The sequence below is a fragment of the Neolamprologus multifasciatus genome, chromosome 1 (genome assembly GCF_963576455.1).
Source record: "Neolamprologus multifasciatus chromosome 1, fNeoMul1.2, whole genome shotgun sequence".
NCBI lineage: Eukaryota > Metazoa > Chordata > Actinopteri > Cichliformes > Cichlidae > Neolamprologus > Neolamprologus multifasciatus.
Genome location: NC_140439.1, coordinates 8258898 through 8277814, shown reverse-complemented (window position 1 = coordinate 8277814; position 18917 = coordinate 8258898). Strand labels below are relative to the sequence as shown.

General features: G+C 39.3%; 2 protein-coding genes across 3 annotated transcripts in view; one reads left to right on the top strand and one right to left on the bottom strand.

Annotated features, from left to right (window-relative positions):
* The window catches only part of mapk8ip1b (mitogen-activated protein kinase 8 interacting protein 1b), a 46636-nt gene extending 28412 nt beyond the window's left edge, over nt 1-18224 (top strand). For both annotated transcript variants that reach the window (XM_085156281.1, XM_085156274.1), the window contains exons 4-12: nt 2554-2635; nt 5505-6617; nt 8495-8570; nt 10807-10979; nt 11485-11588; nt 12444-12560; nt 13444-13514; nt 13709-13807; nt 14901-18224. In XM_085156281.1, coding sequence (XP_085012407.1) covers nt 2554-2635; nt 5505-6617; nt 8495-8570; nt 10807-10979; nt 11485-11588; nt 12444-12560; nt 13444-13514; nt 13709-13807; nt 14901-14973 — 1908 coding nt within the window. In that variant the 3' untranslated portion in view covers nt 14974-18224. The remainder of the gene's footprint in view (nt 1-2553; nt 2636-5504; nt 6618-8494; nt 8571-10806; nt 10980-11484; nt 11589-12443; nt 12561-13443; nt 13515-13708; nt 13808-14900) is intronic.
* LOC146525257 (protein kinase C-binding protein NELL1-like) overlaps nt 1-18917 on the bottom strand; it is a 788406-nt gene that overhangs the window by 133298 nt on the left and 636191 nt on the right. The window lies entirely within an intron of this gene.

Here is an 18917-nt window from a genome sequence, read left to right as displayed (position 1 = left end):
ACATCTAAACCAGTGCTGAAATACTTTACTGTTGAGGTTTAATACATGCAATGAAAGTGAAGACACAGATCAACAGGCTGCATTTTATACCAGATAAATTCATTAGCAGTTGCGGGTGTCGCGTTTTTACTTAAATACTTATTATTTAAAATACTTTTTGGTCATAAAAAAATATCATCAGGTGTGATCAAGGAAATCGGGGTAATATTATGTTTTAGTAAAACGAAACAAAACAAAATCTGCGTCTGAAATACCATCAAAGTGGATAGATTGAGAAGATCACATGGCATTATAAAAAAAAATAACTGATCTGTCATCGCTGAAGTAGATTTATTTAAGTATTGTTCTGTTATTGAGACAGCATGGCTAAATCAGTTGAGACAGAGGTGACAGTGAAGACTTTCACAGTGTGCATCCTTACACAGCAGGAATGAGACAGAAGATTTAGGATGTTTTCCAGTCATTAATGTTTTTTCTCAGACCTTGAATTGTTAGAAGAGGAGTAGGTTGTGTACACTGGGCGACTGTTTCCAGGTCAATGAGTGTGCAGAAATGCAAAAGTATACGGCATATTTGCTCTGCATCGTTTTGCAGCGAGTCTCATGTTTGAACAAAAGCATCTCTGATCAGCGTTAACACACTGCGGGTTTTTTCAAAAGCAGTATTTTTTAATCCAGTAATGACAATAGTGCCACATCGAGTCAGACTGTTAAGAGGTTGAATTTCATCATTAAAAACCTTTTTCCTTGTGCAGTGGTCAAATAAATGAGGTAAAATTAGTTTTCTTTACCCATTTTAAAATGAATAACCAGTTCTGATTCTGTCCACCTTTTAGTTGTTATAGTATTTGAAATATCGAGTAGTCAAAGATGCACAGAATAATAAATCTTTTGCAGTACTGAGGAGGGTGCTGCTTTGCAGACTGTCTCCACTTTTGCTTCCCAATTGAAGTGATTCAGTGGGCAGAGAGACAGATGTCCCTCCGAGAAAGGATTAATCTAACTCTAATTACTTATCGGGCATGCTCCATATGTTGAAGTGCATGTGTGTTTGTGTGGCAGTGTGACTATATGGAAGGTCTGCTTAGATACCAGCAAGAACAAGTAGCATGTTGTCATTTAAAATTGATTTATAAAGTTTCAAGCTGACCTGGTTTTAATAGCTAGCTCAATTTGCAATGAAATTCATGCAGAAAATCCAAATATAGCAGGGTGACACAATATGCAGCTGTGATAGGCTGAGACAGCTGTCAATTAAGGCGTCCCATCTCATTCATTCAGCTTCCGAGGTCTCCAAACACTTCACGTTGGCAAGCTTGTGTTCTGTTGTATCAAGTTCACACAGATTTTAGTCATGGATTCACCCATCCGCTGAAGCTGACTCCTCAGATATATGCAGTTGTTTCCTACCTGCTGATTCACTCTTTACCATGGTAACAGCCCTGTCTCCGCCTGGTACACGTAGATGGAAAAGTGAGTCACACGTGGTGGGTGGACGGAGGAGGAAAAGATGTTATTTTGTGCGTGCTGTCGTCACAGGAGTTTCCAGCTCTCCATCTGTTAAAATCTCTGTTTAACTCATCTGTTATCTACAACTGAGTGTTAAACCATAGTCTTTCTGTGGAAGCGGTTAAAATAAGCCACTGAGTCGCAAAATATATCAGTCGGGATAATGATTAGATTCATAAGCGTGTTTGGCAGGTTTTGAATAATTCATTTTAAAACCTATTTGGTAGCTAAATGCCAAATTTTCTGGAAACACTGCTGCCTTCTTCGGCCTAATCTAGATGCCATGATCAATTCGTTTATTGGTTGTTGCATTTTTATACATATGTTTTAAAAATAGATTAAAACATGGCTTAAGAACAACTTTAACACCATGCTGAGAAGTGTTTCAGTCACTGTGTTGTGACTGATTGTGGGTGTGGACTGGATGCACTGAGTTGTATTTAATTGCACTCAGCAGAGATGTCACTGTGAGCAGCCACACCCTTTAGGATCTGTTCACCAATCACTGATAAGCTGCTCTTTAAATGACTCCTTTCATCAGTGACAATGATCAGCAACCTCTCTTCTGTACTTATAAATGAAAGTGTCATATAGATACCACAAAGATGTTCATACAGAACAAGGTTGATTTTGCTTTTATTCTTTCTTGATTTCCATATTTAGAAATGTATAGAAAGAAAGGAAACCTCACAAGTTTCATGACTTCAATCAGCAATTACCCCCCAAAACAGCCTAAAGAGGCTGTCTGACTGCGTGAGTGTGTTTCCCAGTGGCTTGTGTAAATGTCAGGTCCCTTTAAATGCACACCACGGAGCATGGACAAAAGAGTTCCTGCTCATTCAACAGAATAAAAGGTTTGTGTGTGCATGTGTGTATGTGAAGTGAGAGAGAAGCGAGAGGAAGAGAGAGACACACACACTCACACACAGAGAAGTTGTATATGTTGTGTCAGGATCCAGAATTCAGTAAGCAAACCCATCTCTGTTCCTCTTTTTTCCATCTGTTGTTCCTTCTCTCAACTTCCTTCCTCTTCTTCTTTTTTCAGGACACGTTAAACAACAACTCCCTTGGTAAGAAGTACAGTTGGCAAGAGAAGGTTTCAGGCTCATCCTCGCCCCTTAAAACAGGTGAGCTTCCCCACATCATGTTTATGAGTCATGTTTTAGTTTAGACACATTTTCTCATTTAGTTGATGATAACTGGGATGTGCTGGCCAGAATCCATTGTTGTGTTAGTAACATTCAGTCAGTGTCAGCGTGTGTGATTTGCATTGAGTCTGACAGCTTGTGTGTCCCTCTGAACCTTGGGGACACTGCTCAGCCTTGGATTAGCTGCTGGGACAAGTTGAGCTAGCTGAGGCTATGCTGTATATTGTGCGTGTTTGGAAGCCAGCTGAGGCTTAAAGCTAGCTAGAGGCTGTCATAGCCCATTGATGCTGTTCTTTGAAGAGCACCATCCAAAGCTAGTGTAACCAGATTCACAGCCAACAGTTAGAGAAACGTAAATATTAGGTGTGAAGTCGACCTTTTAAAGGCAAATCTGGGGAACAAGCTTCCAAATTCAGGCGAAATGAACTTTTATGCTCTATTCAAGCAATAGGGACAAACTTTAGAGCTTTTAGAGCACATTGTTGTGAGATGATGCCCTTGTATTCCATGCCGTATAAATTATCTAAATTGAAATAATGGCAAGTGTAACAGTGTTGCTGTCTGGGTAGTTTGGTTTTATTTGGATTGGATTGAATTTCATTAGGTGTGACTGCGAGCACTATGGTCGATTTGTCATTTGATATGTCAGACTCACTGAAAAAAACAAATGTAAATCTGTTTGCCAGATCAGTCTGAATCTACAGAGTAGAAGAAAACTGCAAGGAAAAGTTTAACATGTGGCATTTCAGCGATCGCTTATTTAGAAACAGGCCCAGAGGAGTGCCTCTAGTACACGCTTCCCGCCATTTATTTTTATAGTCGACATAAGACCTTATGTCTTCACAAAGCCCTACAAGCACCATTTTAAATTGGTTTTATTAGCCATCTGAGACAACTCTGTTCAATCTGAATTGCAAATCAAAGTGATTCTGTGTAGAAGTAAGGAGAGATTTTACTTTTTAAATATAATGAAAACAGTAGCGGTTTTTGATACGGGCAACACGGGCGGTTGCCCTGGGCGGCATCGTGGTGGGGGGCGGCATCACGGGCATCGGCAAAAAAAATAAATAAATAAATAAAAATTGCTCGGATTCATGCTGCCCCGATGTCATGCCAGCGCATATTGGGAATGGCATAGGCACCAATTGGTTTTCTATCGCCCATTTGCTGGGAGTAAGGGCGCCCTCCGTTTGTGAGGTGCGCCTGCTGCTTGCGGCACAGGGAGGAGAGGGCGGGGCGGCGGGGGATTCTCTGGCTGGCTGGAGCAGCATCTAATAACCAACTCGCAAAATAAAAACAAACCAACAAACACGAAAACACCAGACATTATGATACAGACTTAGAATTTGCACCAATGTTTTTTCGAAATTCTATACGCAAAAAGTGAGCGCTCGCTGCTGAAGTCAAAGTAAAACTTTATTGTCATCTCTGCTACATACAGTACAGTAGGCTCCAGTTACAGCAGTGCAAGTAAACAAACAATATATATAAGAAGAGTAAGAAAATAAATATACACTTTAGGACTCGGGGTAAAGGGATCAATAACAATTTAAAATTTATATTTTACAGTTTGATGATTTAAAGTCTCACACAGAACCCATCGAAAGGGGAGGGGGCCGGCTGCTTCCAAGTAGAGCACATTTCATTCATAATGATGTAAATCCAAGCCCATTATCTATTCATGATTTGAATCCTGGGTTGTGTGAAATCCCAGAAATAAACCCTAGACAAAGTGAATCTGTGAACTAAGGTGTAGGTCTGTTAGGTTATGTTGTGGTGATCCTCGAGTTGGGGGATTTGTGTTCATACTGGAGTGCAAAATTAAAACCAATGGAAGATGGACAAGAAAAGTTGAAAGCCATCAGGTGCTCAGTTTAGAAAAACTAGAAAAGAAGAGGAGGAGAAATGAGCAAAAGATGCAGGTAAGCAGATGTGTCATTGGCAGGTCATCCTGAAACAATCAGAATCAGAATACTTTATTAATCCCTAAGGAAATTATGTGGGTTACAGTTGCTCCAAGAAGAAATGGTAAAAATAGTAACAGTAACAGACTAAGCTCCAAACAATACATTATGTTACAGGTTTTAATATTAATTAGTCATTGTCAATTGGTCCTGTTCTCAGTGTATGACGAATTATGATGGCTGTTTGGTAGCCATTTGCATACTATGTATACTCTCTCTCTCTTCATATGTGTGTGTTTCTCTGGTGAAATTCAGTATGGTTTCGGCAACAGTTTTATGTCAATGGACAATCCTTAATGTATGTGTGTGTGTGGGGGGGGGGGGGGGGGGGGTTGCGCCAGAGGGTGTGTTTGCCCAGGGCGCCAAACAGGCTAGGACCGCCACTGAATGAAAAGATTCTTTCACTTTTGCAGTGCTTCTTGTGTGCACACCTTTAACATTTAAATAAAAATGAAACAGATTTAATTTGAAATCAGTCCTGTCCTGAATTAGCCCCTCTGCTATTTGAATGCCATTTAAAATACTCGGGAATGATGTCTGAATCCCCTGCCAATGGATTATGACATAACACGTCAATCACCTTCTCCTGGCTACACTCTGAATTTGATGAGTAATGGGGATTTGGCTGTGTAATCCTGACATCCGTTACCTAACCATTTCTACTTTTCTCTCTTTCTGTGTGTGCTTTATGTTATCTGCCTGTGCATTCGTTGCCATGTCTGTCTTCGTGCATGTGTGCGCATTTGTTTGTCCATCATGTTTGCGTTTCTGCATCATGTATATTTGCTCCGTGTGCGCGTCTGGGCTTTGCTTGTGCATCTGCGTCTGCATGTGTGTTTGCTTGGGTGTCTGCATGTTTCTGCTCATGCCCGCACTCCCTCTAGGTGACCTCACCCCTCCACGTGAGCACAGCTGTCTAAGCGACGAGGACAAGGTGCACGGTGGGGGAGCGCAGACCAAAGACCGCGGGACCTCCACCGACGCCCCCTGCAGACACAGTCACACCTCGGGACACTCGCATAGCTCATCTGCTGGGGCTGGGACACGGTCCAAGATTCAGGAGAAGCCACCGGCACCACCACCACCACAGAACTATACACCAGCTCCTCTATATCCTTCAGGGAAAGTGGATGGCAGTGGGTCCCACAGGGAGAGGATTAGATACCACACAGATGTTCATATAGAGCCAACAGAGGAGATCTATCTGACTCCTGTGCAACGTTCCGCAGATCCCCTGGAACCCCCCGCCGTCCAGGACCGGCCTTTCCTCTCACAGCAGACTGAGCAGGGACGCATGTCCATTAGCTCTGACACAGAGGGACCACCTCCTTATCAGCCCCTCCCGGACCGGACCAACCCCTCCATCTACGAGGAAGACGAGATCTATGTCCCCCCACCGTCATACGCTTCCTGTGTAGAGTCCCTCATCACGCCACCTAGCATGGCTGTGTCAGCTCACTCCTCCCATGCACTGGACCTCAGCCTAAAGGGGACAAGTACAGGAGCTGGGGCAATGCTCAGGGCTGGGTCATCAGTTGAGTACGTTGATGCCACAGATGAAAGCTACTGTGGGGACGACGAGGATGTGGACAGGTTAATAATGGACGCAAAGATGAGAAAGGGAGGGGTAAAGGGAGCCGCCCCACCGAGGACTTCCATGAGCTCAGAGGCCAGCGGCCTGACATATGACTCAGTTAAATATACATTGGTGGTGGATGAACATGCTCAGCTGGAGTTAGTCAGTCTCCGGCAGTGTTACCAAGGCTACAGCGATGACAGCGACTCAGCCACCGTCTATGACAACTGTGTCTCGTCTCCATACGAGTCAGCCATCGGAGAGGAGTATGAGGAAGAGGAAGAGGAGCATGACCCTCGTATAGGAGGAGTGCGTCGAGAGGCCACAGCGTGCCTATCTGAGGATTCTACTCCAGAGGCGGACCTCCACTTCTCCAAGAAGTTCCTCAATGTCTTCATGAATGGGCGCTCTCGCTCCTCCAGTAAGTCTGGTAAAAACTCAATTCCAAACATAAATGGTGGCGATGGCTAGCATTTAGCTTTTGGTTTGTTTTTTGGTTGCGTAACTAGTATAAAGACTCACTTTGGTTAGCAAATGTGGTCGTCTGACAGTGCTAATGGCAGTTTGGGGTTTTGTTTTTGTTTTTTGTTTACATTTTTCCCTTTAATCCATTAACTACATTTCTGAGACTTGCTTGTAAATGCCAGGAAGTTTATTAGCACTACTGGCTGGTGCTCTGCCTAATTCCCTTTAAATATACACTGTCAGTGGTGTCTAGCCAAACTGGCAACAATTGCTATTCAAGGCTTAAAGCAGCACAGCTGATGAAGCAAAGGCACAGGAATGTTCAGGAATCAAAATTTTGTCATACACTAAACACAGTCATCCACATGGCTGTCCTAACTGTGGAGTAATACAATACTAAGCCGTACTGATACACAGTATAACCATTGGCTATTACATTTACTATGTACTGTATTTGCAAAGCAGTAGTATTTTTTTATTTATTTTAAAATTATGTCACTTCTGCTTTTAAGTCTCGAGAATAAAAGCAGTAGACTGGACATTCAAATTACCTGTTTAGTGAAAAGGTGCTCAGCCAGCTTGTTCAGGGGATGTGAGAAAACACACATCTAGAAAGAAGTTAGTGAGGCGTTTGAAGTTCTAGACATAAAACTTCCATAAAACTAAAACTTCCCAAACTGACTAAAGGCGCATTGCTTGATGTAATTTTGTGTCACTTCCACTGGAAGATTCATTCATTTTCAGTAGGAAGCAAAACAACAATGCACTGATTGTGAAATTCAGAAAATATCTACTCAGATATTCTACTGAGTAGAATAGCCTAGAAGAGACTTAGAAAGTCTAATTGAACTGTAAGTCTCACCTGTTTAATTAGCTATTAACTACTACTTTTGTAGTAGTATTCCAACAGCACCCTATGCCACTTATGTGGTTGAGTATTTAGCCGGGACAAAATTGATTTCTTGTGTCACCATATTTAGTCAACAAGGTTTATTTTATCAGAGATATGATATGATTTGTCAGATAAATCAGTGCTTTGCAAATGCTCACCATCTGTAAAACGACTGTAAAGTTTTGTTTTAACACAGTTAACTTTTAGTGAATTCCATTAAAACCTAAAAATCTTATCTAAGTTGTAAGATTTAAGAGTAAATTTGGACTATTTTGATGATAAGGGGTCTAAAGAATTAGAAATCTTGTGGGGACAATGAAGATCCCTTTGTCATATCTTATTAAAGCTGCAGGTTCTGTCTAAGAGATGTTGCTTAAACAGACTATCTGTGATCTCTCAATGAGAAAGAGCGCTGCGCTGAGAGGGAGATGAGAATCCTCTGTCCACTGCAGGACTGATTCAATTGCTGTTGCCACCCACATATTGACCCTCATCATAGTGTCTGTTAAAGAGCCAGCATTAATGGGCACAAGAGGCAATTCATGTTATGGAGACAGAGATTAGGAGATACGTGTGTTTACAGTATTTGCTCTAATAGTCCAGGCCAGTCTCTTGGAAGGGATCCATGTATTTTAGTCTCATTAGAAATGCCGCAGCAGTTTTTCTGAGCAGTTCAGGCAGCAGTCACAAAGGTCTCAGGGGAATGTAGGTAGAAATACACAATGCACGTTTGCTTCATGCCTAATTAAAGTGTGATTTATGTCTCAGAGAATGCATACATGTAAATGCTGCATCTCCTAATTATGTTCTTTGTTACAAATTATAAGTCTGTGTCATTAATCTTTTTGAAAGCCTGACACAAAGGCTGACATTGCATACTGTTTACTTCCTATTTTAAAATAAATCTCTCTTGTTTTTTTGTCCTTTTTTTGGTATTCAAGGTGCAGAATCCTTTGGTTTATATTCCTGTATCATAAATGGTGAGGAGAAGGATCAGAGCCACCGAGCAGTCTATAGGTAAAGACAGTTACACTACCATCCTCGCTGTAATCCCAACAGACATTGTAAAACCGTGAAAAATGACAGTATGTAGTGTGTGCTGTCACTTCTGTTGATTATGATGTTAATGAATTGTGAAAACCATAGTAAAGAAATGGGAAAAAATAAGTCTTAGGGTTTGATATTGTAATAACAGTCATGTTTAAAACTTGTGTGGATTGATGAAATAACACTGCGGTAATATCAAATGACACACTATGCTTATATTATCAATAAAGTGTGGCATTCATCTCCCAGTCAGTTACCGTTATAAACATTTCAGATTCTATGATTCCTATCCAGCCTCTTATGTCTTTGGTCAAACAGACCAGATTGTGTAAGCAAAGATGGGCACCTGAAGTATTAAATGCTTGGTGTTCATCTTTACTAATGAATCTTTCGTAGAAATGAGTAATTCATCCAGCAGCTTTCAGATAACTCAAATAAGTCAAACAGCATTTTTTTTAGAATGAGCCAATCTACAAGCATTTAACAGAAAGATGTGTTTTTTAAGTGTTTTAATGATAAACCATCAACGCAATTTTTCCATCCGGACCTACTTACTTATTTGTTAAAATAAATAAGTAGATTTTACAGCACATTTAAAACCAAAGTGCTTCAATAAAACTAAAAAAAGGTTCTTAAAACTCCCTGTACTCCCTGTTCTTTTAAGAAAAGATTTTAGTCTGCAGATTGTTGACTACAGCATTTATATGTTTGGTAAATTTCCAATTTGTGTCAAAGATTCGGTTAGTTTAGAATTATATAACTTGTAATTTAATAGTATCAAAGAGCCCGGGTCATCTTTCAAGCGCTCAGTTAAAGTAGAAGGCCAAAGAGTATGACCTCAGTTTTGCATTAATTTAACTGGAAGAAACTGGGAGATCTAATTTTTTATTATCCAAGAATGACGTAATTGTAACTGGGAAAAGAAAACTGAGACTTTCCTATAACTGCACCAGTTGCTTTCTGGGTTTTTTTTTTCTGTCATATGGAAGTTTTCACCACTGAAAAAAATGCCATCCATAACTTGAAATTTTGAGTTATTTTCTCCAAATTTTTAGTTAATAAGTTGACATTTCTTTGTTACCTGAAAACAGATGGCAGTGACACAGGCACACTCAACATTGGGTAGTGATAGTATCCATGAGCTACCAGTGTAAACATGTACAAACTGCTGCTGTGCTGATAATAACACCATGCCTTTTAGCTAATAACGTAGAGATTTCATCATTTCTGAAACCATGCTGAAAGAACTCAGCAGTTGACTCAATCATGACCTACAGCTTCAGCTTTGGTAGCTAATGCCTTCCACCTTTTGCTTACAGGTAACAAGGAAATGACGTATCTTCACAGAGCTTCCTGATTGACTGAGCTACCTTAAAATTTTGAGTTATTTTCTTGAAATTTTAGCTTATTAACTCAAAATTTTGGACATATAGCTCACGATGTTGAGTTATGGATGGCAAAGAAAAAATATACAAATAAATTTAGTGGCGGAAATAAGGTATGTCAAACATAAGGCACAGGGGCCAGATTCAGCCCAGAAAGGACTTCAGTCCAACCCAATGGATGGCTTTAGAAAAAGGGTAAGGAGGGTGGAAATTTTGGATTTGTAACTGTATTTGCATAGGTTTTACAGCTTTCCATAGTAATACAGTCCTCCCCCATAGCCATTCATACTACATCAAAGTAAACAAGTAACATATAAAGCATGAAAATGACAGAAAATTCCTTTTTTTCTTTTTCTGATATTACTGTATTGGAGATTAAATTTGTGGTTAAATGTCTTTAGAAAGGGGAGTTTTTAGATCTGTCCCACTTAACATCAAAATGACCTGCATGTGGCCCACAGTGTAAAATGAGTTTGACAGGCCTTCTTTAAAGTGTCCTCACACTGTACATCAAATGGAAAAATACAGTGTTACTAATATATAGCTGTAAGCAAGGAACTGATTGTAGTTCATTTTTACCCTGGGTTGTGTGTAATAGTGTGTAGCAACACACCTGACCAGCTAACACACATAAGTTGCATTTAAGTCACTGATTTAATTTTTTTCTTTACACTGTTTAAAAATTTCCTTGTAACGACAAGCAGGCGTAGGAAACCCGTGTTTGACTTTTAAACCTTAAATTTCATTTTAAATTCGGAGCTAGTTTGTGGAGCAGTTAGGTGTGCAGCCAGCACATAAAAATCTCACATCTTTCTCGACAGGTTTGTCCCTCGGCACGAAGATGAGTTGGAGCTAGAGGTGGATGACCCGCTGTTGGTGGAGGTCCAGGCAGAGGATTACTGGTATGAGGGCTACAATATGCGAACTGGTGCTCGTGGGGTCTTCCCGGCCTACTACGCTGTAGAGGTGACCAAGGACACAGAGAACTACAAAGGTACCAATAGTGCTGGGATTTGTAGGAGTGGGCCACGAATATGTTAGTAAAGAGAGAGGTGGCTGCTTTAGGCTAAAAAAGGGTGGCTGTTTACATGCCATGAACATCAGAAATGTCATCAGTGATCAGATTTACTAGATTCGGTACCCCTGGCATAGTTGTGTTTGTGGATGGGAAGCCTTTCAGGGTTCTTGCATGGAGTGTGCTCTGATATGTGGGGTTAATATGCACTCCAGGGAGTGTTTTACTCTACTTTTGAAACCCCAAGGAGGTGTATGCAGCAAGCAACAGGGGATAAAGTATGAAATGATGTGAAGTGCAATGCTATAACAGATTATTAGTCAGTGGTACTGATCGACAGCTCAAAAGTGTATTCTGTTCGCTTAAAAGAGCTAGTGACTGAATTGTAGCTGGAATATAGTGCCGTATGTAGTATTACATTTTACACATCTTGCTTCTTGTGTTTATTGTCATTGTTGTTTCTTTTCTGCTTTTCTCTGTGCAGTAAAGAGCAATGAATGGATTGACAGATACCGCCTAAAGTTTCTGGGGTCAGTTCAAGTGCCCTATCACAAAGGAAACGATGTTTTGTGTGCAGCTATGCAGAAGGTAAGCTCATGTTTTACACGCATGTGTAAGTTCTAGGAGACGAGACATGTAGGGGGAAAGAGGAGCAAGAGACACGGAAGGGAAAGAGAGAGAGGGACAGAGACCAAATACAGACATGACTGAGAGACATACACAGAGAACATGTCTCTGTCATAGGAGACACAGGGAAAGACAGGGACAAGAAAACAAGAGATGAGAGATACAAATAAACTCAGAGGCATAAAAGAACTAAACTCAACACCACAGGGGTTTAAGTTGCATTTGTGTGCCTTTGTGTTGTTTTGCATTGATAGCTCGAAAAGTTGTTGTGATGTTAACAATCCATTAAAGCCTTTATAACTTAGTAACTATTATTCTTGGAGTTGTTTTTATCTTGTCACATTTGACCTCTGACCTCTCCTTTAAGTTCAGTAGAAGACTATGTCTCTTACTTATTGACGACATATACGCATATAGGGAATGATATATAGGGATCATAAGTTTTGCATAACGTTACTCTGACCTCTTTAAGGTCAAATAAGGTCAAACCTTTGAAAAATGTATTTTACCTTTGTTTTAAATTCTAGTGCCTTTTGTTTCAGTTGACCTCACTGCCTATATTTTACTTTCAAATTAACCCCAAATTGAATATTTTTATTGCACTTTAAACTTCTTAAAGTGTTTTTTAAAAAAGAAAACAAAGTTAATATATACAAAATACAATATTATCCCCTTAAAAGTAAATACTGCCCAGAGCCTGAGCTGCCTTGGCAGACGTTTGCAATTTGTTTGTTTGCATATTCACAGGTAAAGGAAACTTTTGAAGAGCTTTATTCTAGTAACATTTTCAAAAACCATCTAACACGTGTTTTACAGATTGCTACGAACCGAAGGATGACAGTCAAGTATAACCCACCTTCCTCATGCATCCTGGAGATCAGTGTGAAGGGCATCAAGCTTTCAGTTCAAGAGGATTATTATGCCTGTGACAGAGTAAGACATTTACTGATCCTGTGTATGTCTACTGTGAAATAATTACATGCAGCTTCACAGACTAATCAAATAAAAGCTCATCAGCAATCTTTTGGAAAGGTGAAAAGGTTAAGGATCTCACTTTTTCAGTGATGCATGGTTTGGTTCATGTGTTTTTAACTGATAAAGATTTTCTTTCAAATTAAAATATTTTGTTTCTGAAGAAGAAAAGGCTCCTAGTTGTTAGAAGTACTCAAACCAGCCTGTGTGGCAGAAATAACTGGGATGCTCAGTTTTACCTCAGCATGTTGTCTAAACCATGTCTACATCTAAATGCATTGGGTTACTACCCTGCGATTTGCTATTTAGATTTTTGCATTATGTTGTAGTTGAACAGGTTTACCTAATAAAGAGGTTGGCGAGTGTGTATTTGAAGAGTAAGGCAGAGAAAGAGAGCGAGAAGCTATAATCTATCAGCACAGTGTTGAAAGAACACATGAGACACATCGCCACCATGTGGCTGCCGACTGATACTGCAGACAAACGTGTTAGTGTCAGGCCACAGTAATTACTTCAGCGAAAAGAAACTAAGAATTCTGTGGGAATTCTATGTATGTATATGGGATCAGCATCAATTTAAAGTTCATCTGTTTAAACAATTGAGAAATTAATGTTTTACTTTTATCAAGATCTGATGTTCAGATAATACAATGTGATGCACTATCGATCTCGATATATTTTAATATTGCAGTCGCCAACTAGTCTAAATTAAAAGCTTTAATTATTTTATCAGCAAGCCAAAAAAAAAAGAAAGAAAGAAATAAAAGTAAAATATATGAAACAGGGTTTGAAATGTTTGCCTCTTGGTGTTAATCTTAGACGTTTATGCATCCTCTGTTGACAGAGTAACGAGTGCAGTCACTTCTTCCAGTTAAAGAACGTCTCCTTTTGTGGCTATCACCCAAAAAACAGCAAGTAAGTAAAAACTGAAGGTATTAAGCAGTTATGCTGCTCTCTCTGTCGAGACTAAAGTTGCCAGGGTCTCACTATTAGATAAATATTCTAGAATATTGGACCTCTTCCTGCTCACTGATAAAACAAAGCAGGAGTTCATCATTATTAGGTGTCAAAGTAATATACTGAATGTCTTTTTTAAAACTTCTCTGCAGGTATTTTGGTTTCATTACGAAGCACCCAGCAGACCAGAGATTTGCCTGCCACGTATTTGTGTCTGAAAATTCTACCAAACCTCTTGCAGAGTCAGTAGGGTGAGTTGTGTTTTTTTAGGTTTCCTTTGGGCATCAGTCGGTGGTTTTAGTGAGATACGGTTTAACAAGTATATATAAATACATCCCGCCAGCAGAGAATCTTTACAGCACTGAAACTTGCTGTAAATAATACTTGTATAAGTTACTATGGTGTTTATGTTACTTTGCAAATTTCAGTTTTCACACAGTTTTACCTTCTAAGAAATTTGACCTGACAGGATCAGCCAGTTTTTCTCTTCTCAGCAATTCTCAGTAAATCTTCTCTGTTATTCTGAAAGAGATCTTAAACAATCACTAAAACAAGATGGAACCAAATAAATACACTGCAGAAATGAACTTAAACTTAATTGAGCTCATTCAAATGAATAAAAAACAGAAAAGTGTCACGGGTTGCCGGGGCAAGCCGTGTGTGAATTATTTAGGACCCAAGATGCAGCAGCTCTGGTGCAAGTGAGTTTATTTAGCCAATGTAGATACAAACAGAAATGGCGAGGGTGAGCTTAAAACTAAGAAAACCTAAACTGGGAAAAACAAACCTGAAATTTTGAGACATGAAACCAAGATGCAGGGAGACGTAGAGAACATAGGGAAAACCACACAGGATGACGGAGGGAGAAACGCAGACAAACCAGCAACTACTATGACAGAAGACACGACTTAAATACACTCAGAGAAACACAGGGAGATTACACACAGGTGGGGGACACAGCTTGGAGTGATTAACGTGACGAGACTAGGGAGTCAAACTGAAAGCACTCACATAAGACGCAGACCTTCACTATAAAACAGGAACTTACACATGCAAGGACACAGACTAAGAAACGCGGACTTGACACAGGAATACACGTGCAGAAAAGAATAAACACTAAACTGAGGAAGAACAGCACCAAAATCACAATAATAGAAAACACAAAACGCTGGGTCAAAAGACCCAGGATCATGACAAAAACAAAACCTTAATAAGGCTTTGCTCAGGCATGTCTGGCACTTTGTAATGTTCTGCACCTGTTGAAATGTTTATGTTGTGATTACGTTTATGTGACGTTCAAGAAATTACTGCCACGGTGACGTGATGTGTTTTTCTTTTCATCAGGAAAGCCTTCCAGCTGTACTATAAAGAGTTTGTGGAGTTCTCATGCCCTACAGAGGACATCTACCTGGAATAGCCTTGCCTTTAACCACAACCCTGTAAAGTACGCTGTATCATAACATAATGTTGCATGAAGGACAGATATACATTAATTGGTAAAACAAAAACAAAAAAAGAGAAAAATTAAACATTAACACATCTGACAAACGAACAGGTATAGAAGGCCCAAGTTTCAGACCTGTGGTGAAAACCTTGTGCAGCAACCAGAGATGAAAATGAGCCAAAGGAGGGGTTTCCTGGCAAATGAAAATATGCAAAATGGCATCAGTGATGAGGCAAAAATGGAAAGCACAAATATTTTAACTCATCAGTTTCTGCAACGCTTGTTAGCCTGTAGCATCATGTCAGCAGGGGCAAAGCTGAAAGCCCAAGAGACAGTCCGGACGGCACCACTTTGTATGCTGTAAAAAAGAAAGAAAAAGCAGAATTTATGACTTGGAAGTGAACAAGCAAGTGATGTTGGTTCATTTTGTCTTGAAATACTGTAACCAGGGTGTGAGCACGAGAGAGGTGTTTATTTACTAAAGACGTAACAACCTCACAATGAAAAAGGAGTACTAAACTAAATAAAACCCATGTAGGAACAGTTAATTTTATCCTTTTATCACACCTAATATGAAGGCGTAGCCACATTTATTTAAAAAAAAAAACAAAGAGAGAGAAATCTCAATAAAAATCAGATGCAATGATGTGCTCTGCATTTCGGGGGTTCTTGCCACATTTTTACTGCTTTTTGTTAAACCCAGACACAGCAGCTTGATCTGTACTGCATATTCAAAGTACAGTAAGCACAGTGTGAATACACAAGAGTAGAATAGGTTTGCTTTTCCATTTAGCAGTTGGAGCTAACTAGTAAAGGAACAGCTGAGTATCTAAAGTTAATTTAAAATCGTTTTAGTTGAATAAAATTAAAAGATGGTTTCAGCTTCTCACTTTTCAGTCAGACAGGCAGAAGGTAAACTTTGCAGATTGATTTATATACTTTACATGCTAATGCTCAATTAAAGTAGACTTTAAACTACTTTTCTCTTGCATCTGTGCGGCTCAGTATTTGGAGATTCACACTGGTGGAGTTTTACTGGTGGAATTTTTCGCTCTCGCCACTTGTGTAAGTTTGCTCCTGGTGGAAAACGACCAAAGCAAAAGATTGATGGACAAACCATGGATTGATGATTTCACTTCCTGATGGAGGCTAGTGTGACCAAATGCACTGGAGTTTTAGGTTAAAGCCTAAAATGAGGTTACAAACATGTAATGTAACCAAAGTGTTTTGAGCTGAGGAGGTGCTCCTTTTAAAACAAGTTAAATACTAAAATCTCATATTCCCCCTTTCCACCAAGGTAAGCCAGGTGCTGGTTCAAGTCTTTTGTGCTAGTGGTAGTGTGCAATTGGGCTTTCCAAATGTTGGTCGGCTTTTTCACGAGCCTTTGTAGTTTTAACTTTACAACACATGTATAAGACTATGAACACATCAAATGATTAACACTTTACCCTTTGAAATGTTACTTTGGAGTAAACATTGAAGTTCTTTTCATGACTGAGTGGTTTCTGTTATTTTTCAGGCCTTAACCTATGGCTGAGGTGGCATTATGAGAAATAAACTCTCTCTCTCGCTCATATATATATATATATATATATATATATATATATATATATATGAGCGAGAGAGAGGGAGAGAGAAAGAGACTTAGGTGTCAAAAACCATCGTTAAGTTTACAGGGGACATTGACAAATGTCATCTCTAGGGGAGAAAGCATTAAAGGTCTCAGCTTTTTGCTGAAGTTCTGTTGAGAAATGAAGTGAAAAGAGACAATTTGTCTCTCTCACTAACTACTGCTGGGAAACTACAGAGGTGTATTTGTATAACTGCTGCTGCTTGATTTTTTTTTATTTAATATTGCCAATCTGCTTAAATTATCATCCATACTGACACTTGGGTTTTTCTTCTAGATGATGTGCTAGTTGTGTTTTTTTACTAATGGCCCCAGCTCCTTTTGTACTTTTTTTCATAGTTGAAAAACAGCAACGTGTTGATGCTACATTGAATAGTTCTTTGTGACAAAGGCAGAATAAAGAACTCCTTAAATGTACTGAGCATTGTCCATGCAGAGAATGTTTAGAGGTACACAAGTGTGTACTTTAAGCAAACATCTATCGGTGCTATCATGCACAGCTCTGTCCATATGTTCAGTAAAGCCTTAGTAATTCCTTGTCTAATGTCAGACATGCAGTGCTTCTTTACTGTGTGCTCTAATTGGGTGTGAAATTAGTGATAAAGATGTTTAACAGAGAAAAAACCCCATCTCAGTTCGGCTGTTTACTCCTCCTTCATACGACATTTTTCTGCAACTAGAATATGACACATTCTCAGACTTGTAGAGACAAGAAAAGGATGCTTGGTGCAGTAGGTACAGGTGCTAACGAGGGAGCAAAAACAAAACTGGTGTCTTCAGATCTTCACTAGTAGTGCCTCTTTTTCATGAGATCATTGTTACTTTTTTGAGTCAACATTATTAAAATCTTTTAAGGGTTTTCCATTCAGTTTGTGTTGACTTTAAGGTGATGAATGCAAATTGAGTTGTTTTGCTGTGATTTGCTCTTCATTCCACTGCACTACACATTATTTGCTGTACATGTGCTGGTAATATTCAGTTTTTCCTCTATTCATCCTCGTTCTACTATTTGTTGCCGTCACAGAAACCAGTAGAGAAGCTCCTCCAGCTCCTCTAGGGTTACACTTTCTTCAAACCTTCATTTCTGCAGGCCATCCTCAAACAGCAAACTCAAAACAGCTCCTTTCAGTGCAAAGTTGCAGCTCTATCCTTTGCGCCACTGCCCCGGTGAAGATTGAGGTGTGAGACAAATAACTGGGCTCCTAACTCTGTGCCTGGCAGAGCCAGGATGGCCTTTAGTGTAAACACACTGCTAACACCCATATCAGTGATCATTTTCTTTCAGCTCATTGCCATAGATGATTGTAGAAACATGGATTGAACTGTAAGTTAACAATTTTGTGACACTCAGCTCACTGTTCACAGCAACAGTGTTTGTAGTTTCTGTTTCAAAATTCCTTTCAGATCATACAGAGTGAATATTTTACCCAAAAGATTTCAAATACACCTTCTCATTATGTCTCTGATATCCCCAGGAGTGTACATAATACTTGGGAAATTATGAATTTTATTATTAGAGAAGGAGCTGTGTTTAATTAGCCCATGCCTGAGATTTCACAAGTTGGGCTTGATTGAGAACTTAGTCACAAAGCAATAATAATTTTTGAGCTGTTACACCAATTATTCGGAGGAAGTGCTTGTTGCAGAGCTTTATAGACGTTTTAGTAACCCAGATTGTTCATGGTAATCTGAATTATTGAAATGAACATTAAGTTACACCATTTTTTGTGATAATGAGCTTTTTTTTATTTATCAGCACACGTACAGCACAGTTGTTTTGCAGTTAAAAACAAAGTATTCTTTCTACATCAATTGTCGCTAACCGGTTTGTAACTAAATATTTTATGTGGTCAATATTTATCAGACAATTAAATAAATGTAAAAGCAAGATTCACTAATGAAGGATATTGAAAATGTTATATTCAGCAGTTGTCTCACCAGTTGTCAGTTTTTCATTGTCAAAAACAGAAAAAAAAATCATTTTAAAGAAAACGAGTTGTCTGCTGTTGTTGAAAGCCATTGTGTTTGTATCAGGAGAGATCAACACTCGCTTTTCTATGAATTCCCCTCTTAAGAGCCGATCAGACTGACAGGAGAACGTGGACTGCAGCGGGGGCTATACAAAGAGTGTACAGACATGGGTGTATAAATAAAGAATTTAATTTCTGTAATTATAAATATGACATTGTATTGATTCAACATGTAGTTTGTGAAATTTCTCTTTATTTTGGACTTTTCTCTTTCAGCTGTGAATTATTCTGGATTTAAAAGTTTTACTGCAGATCTC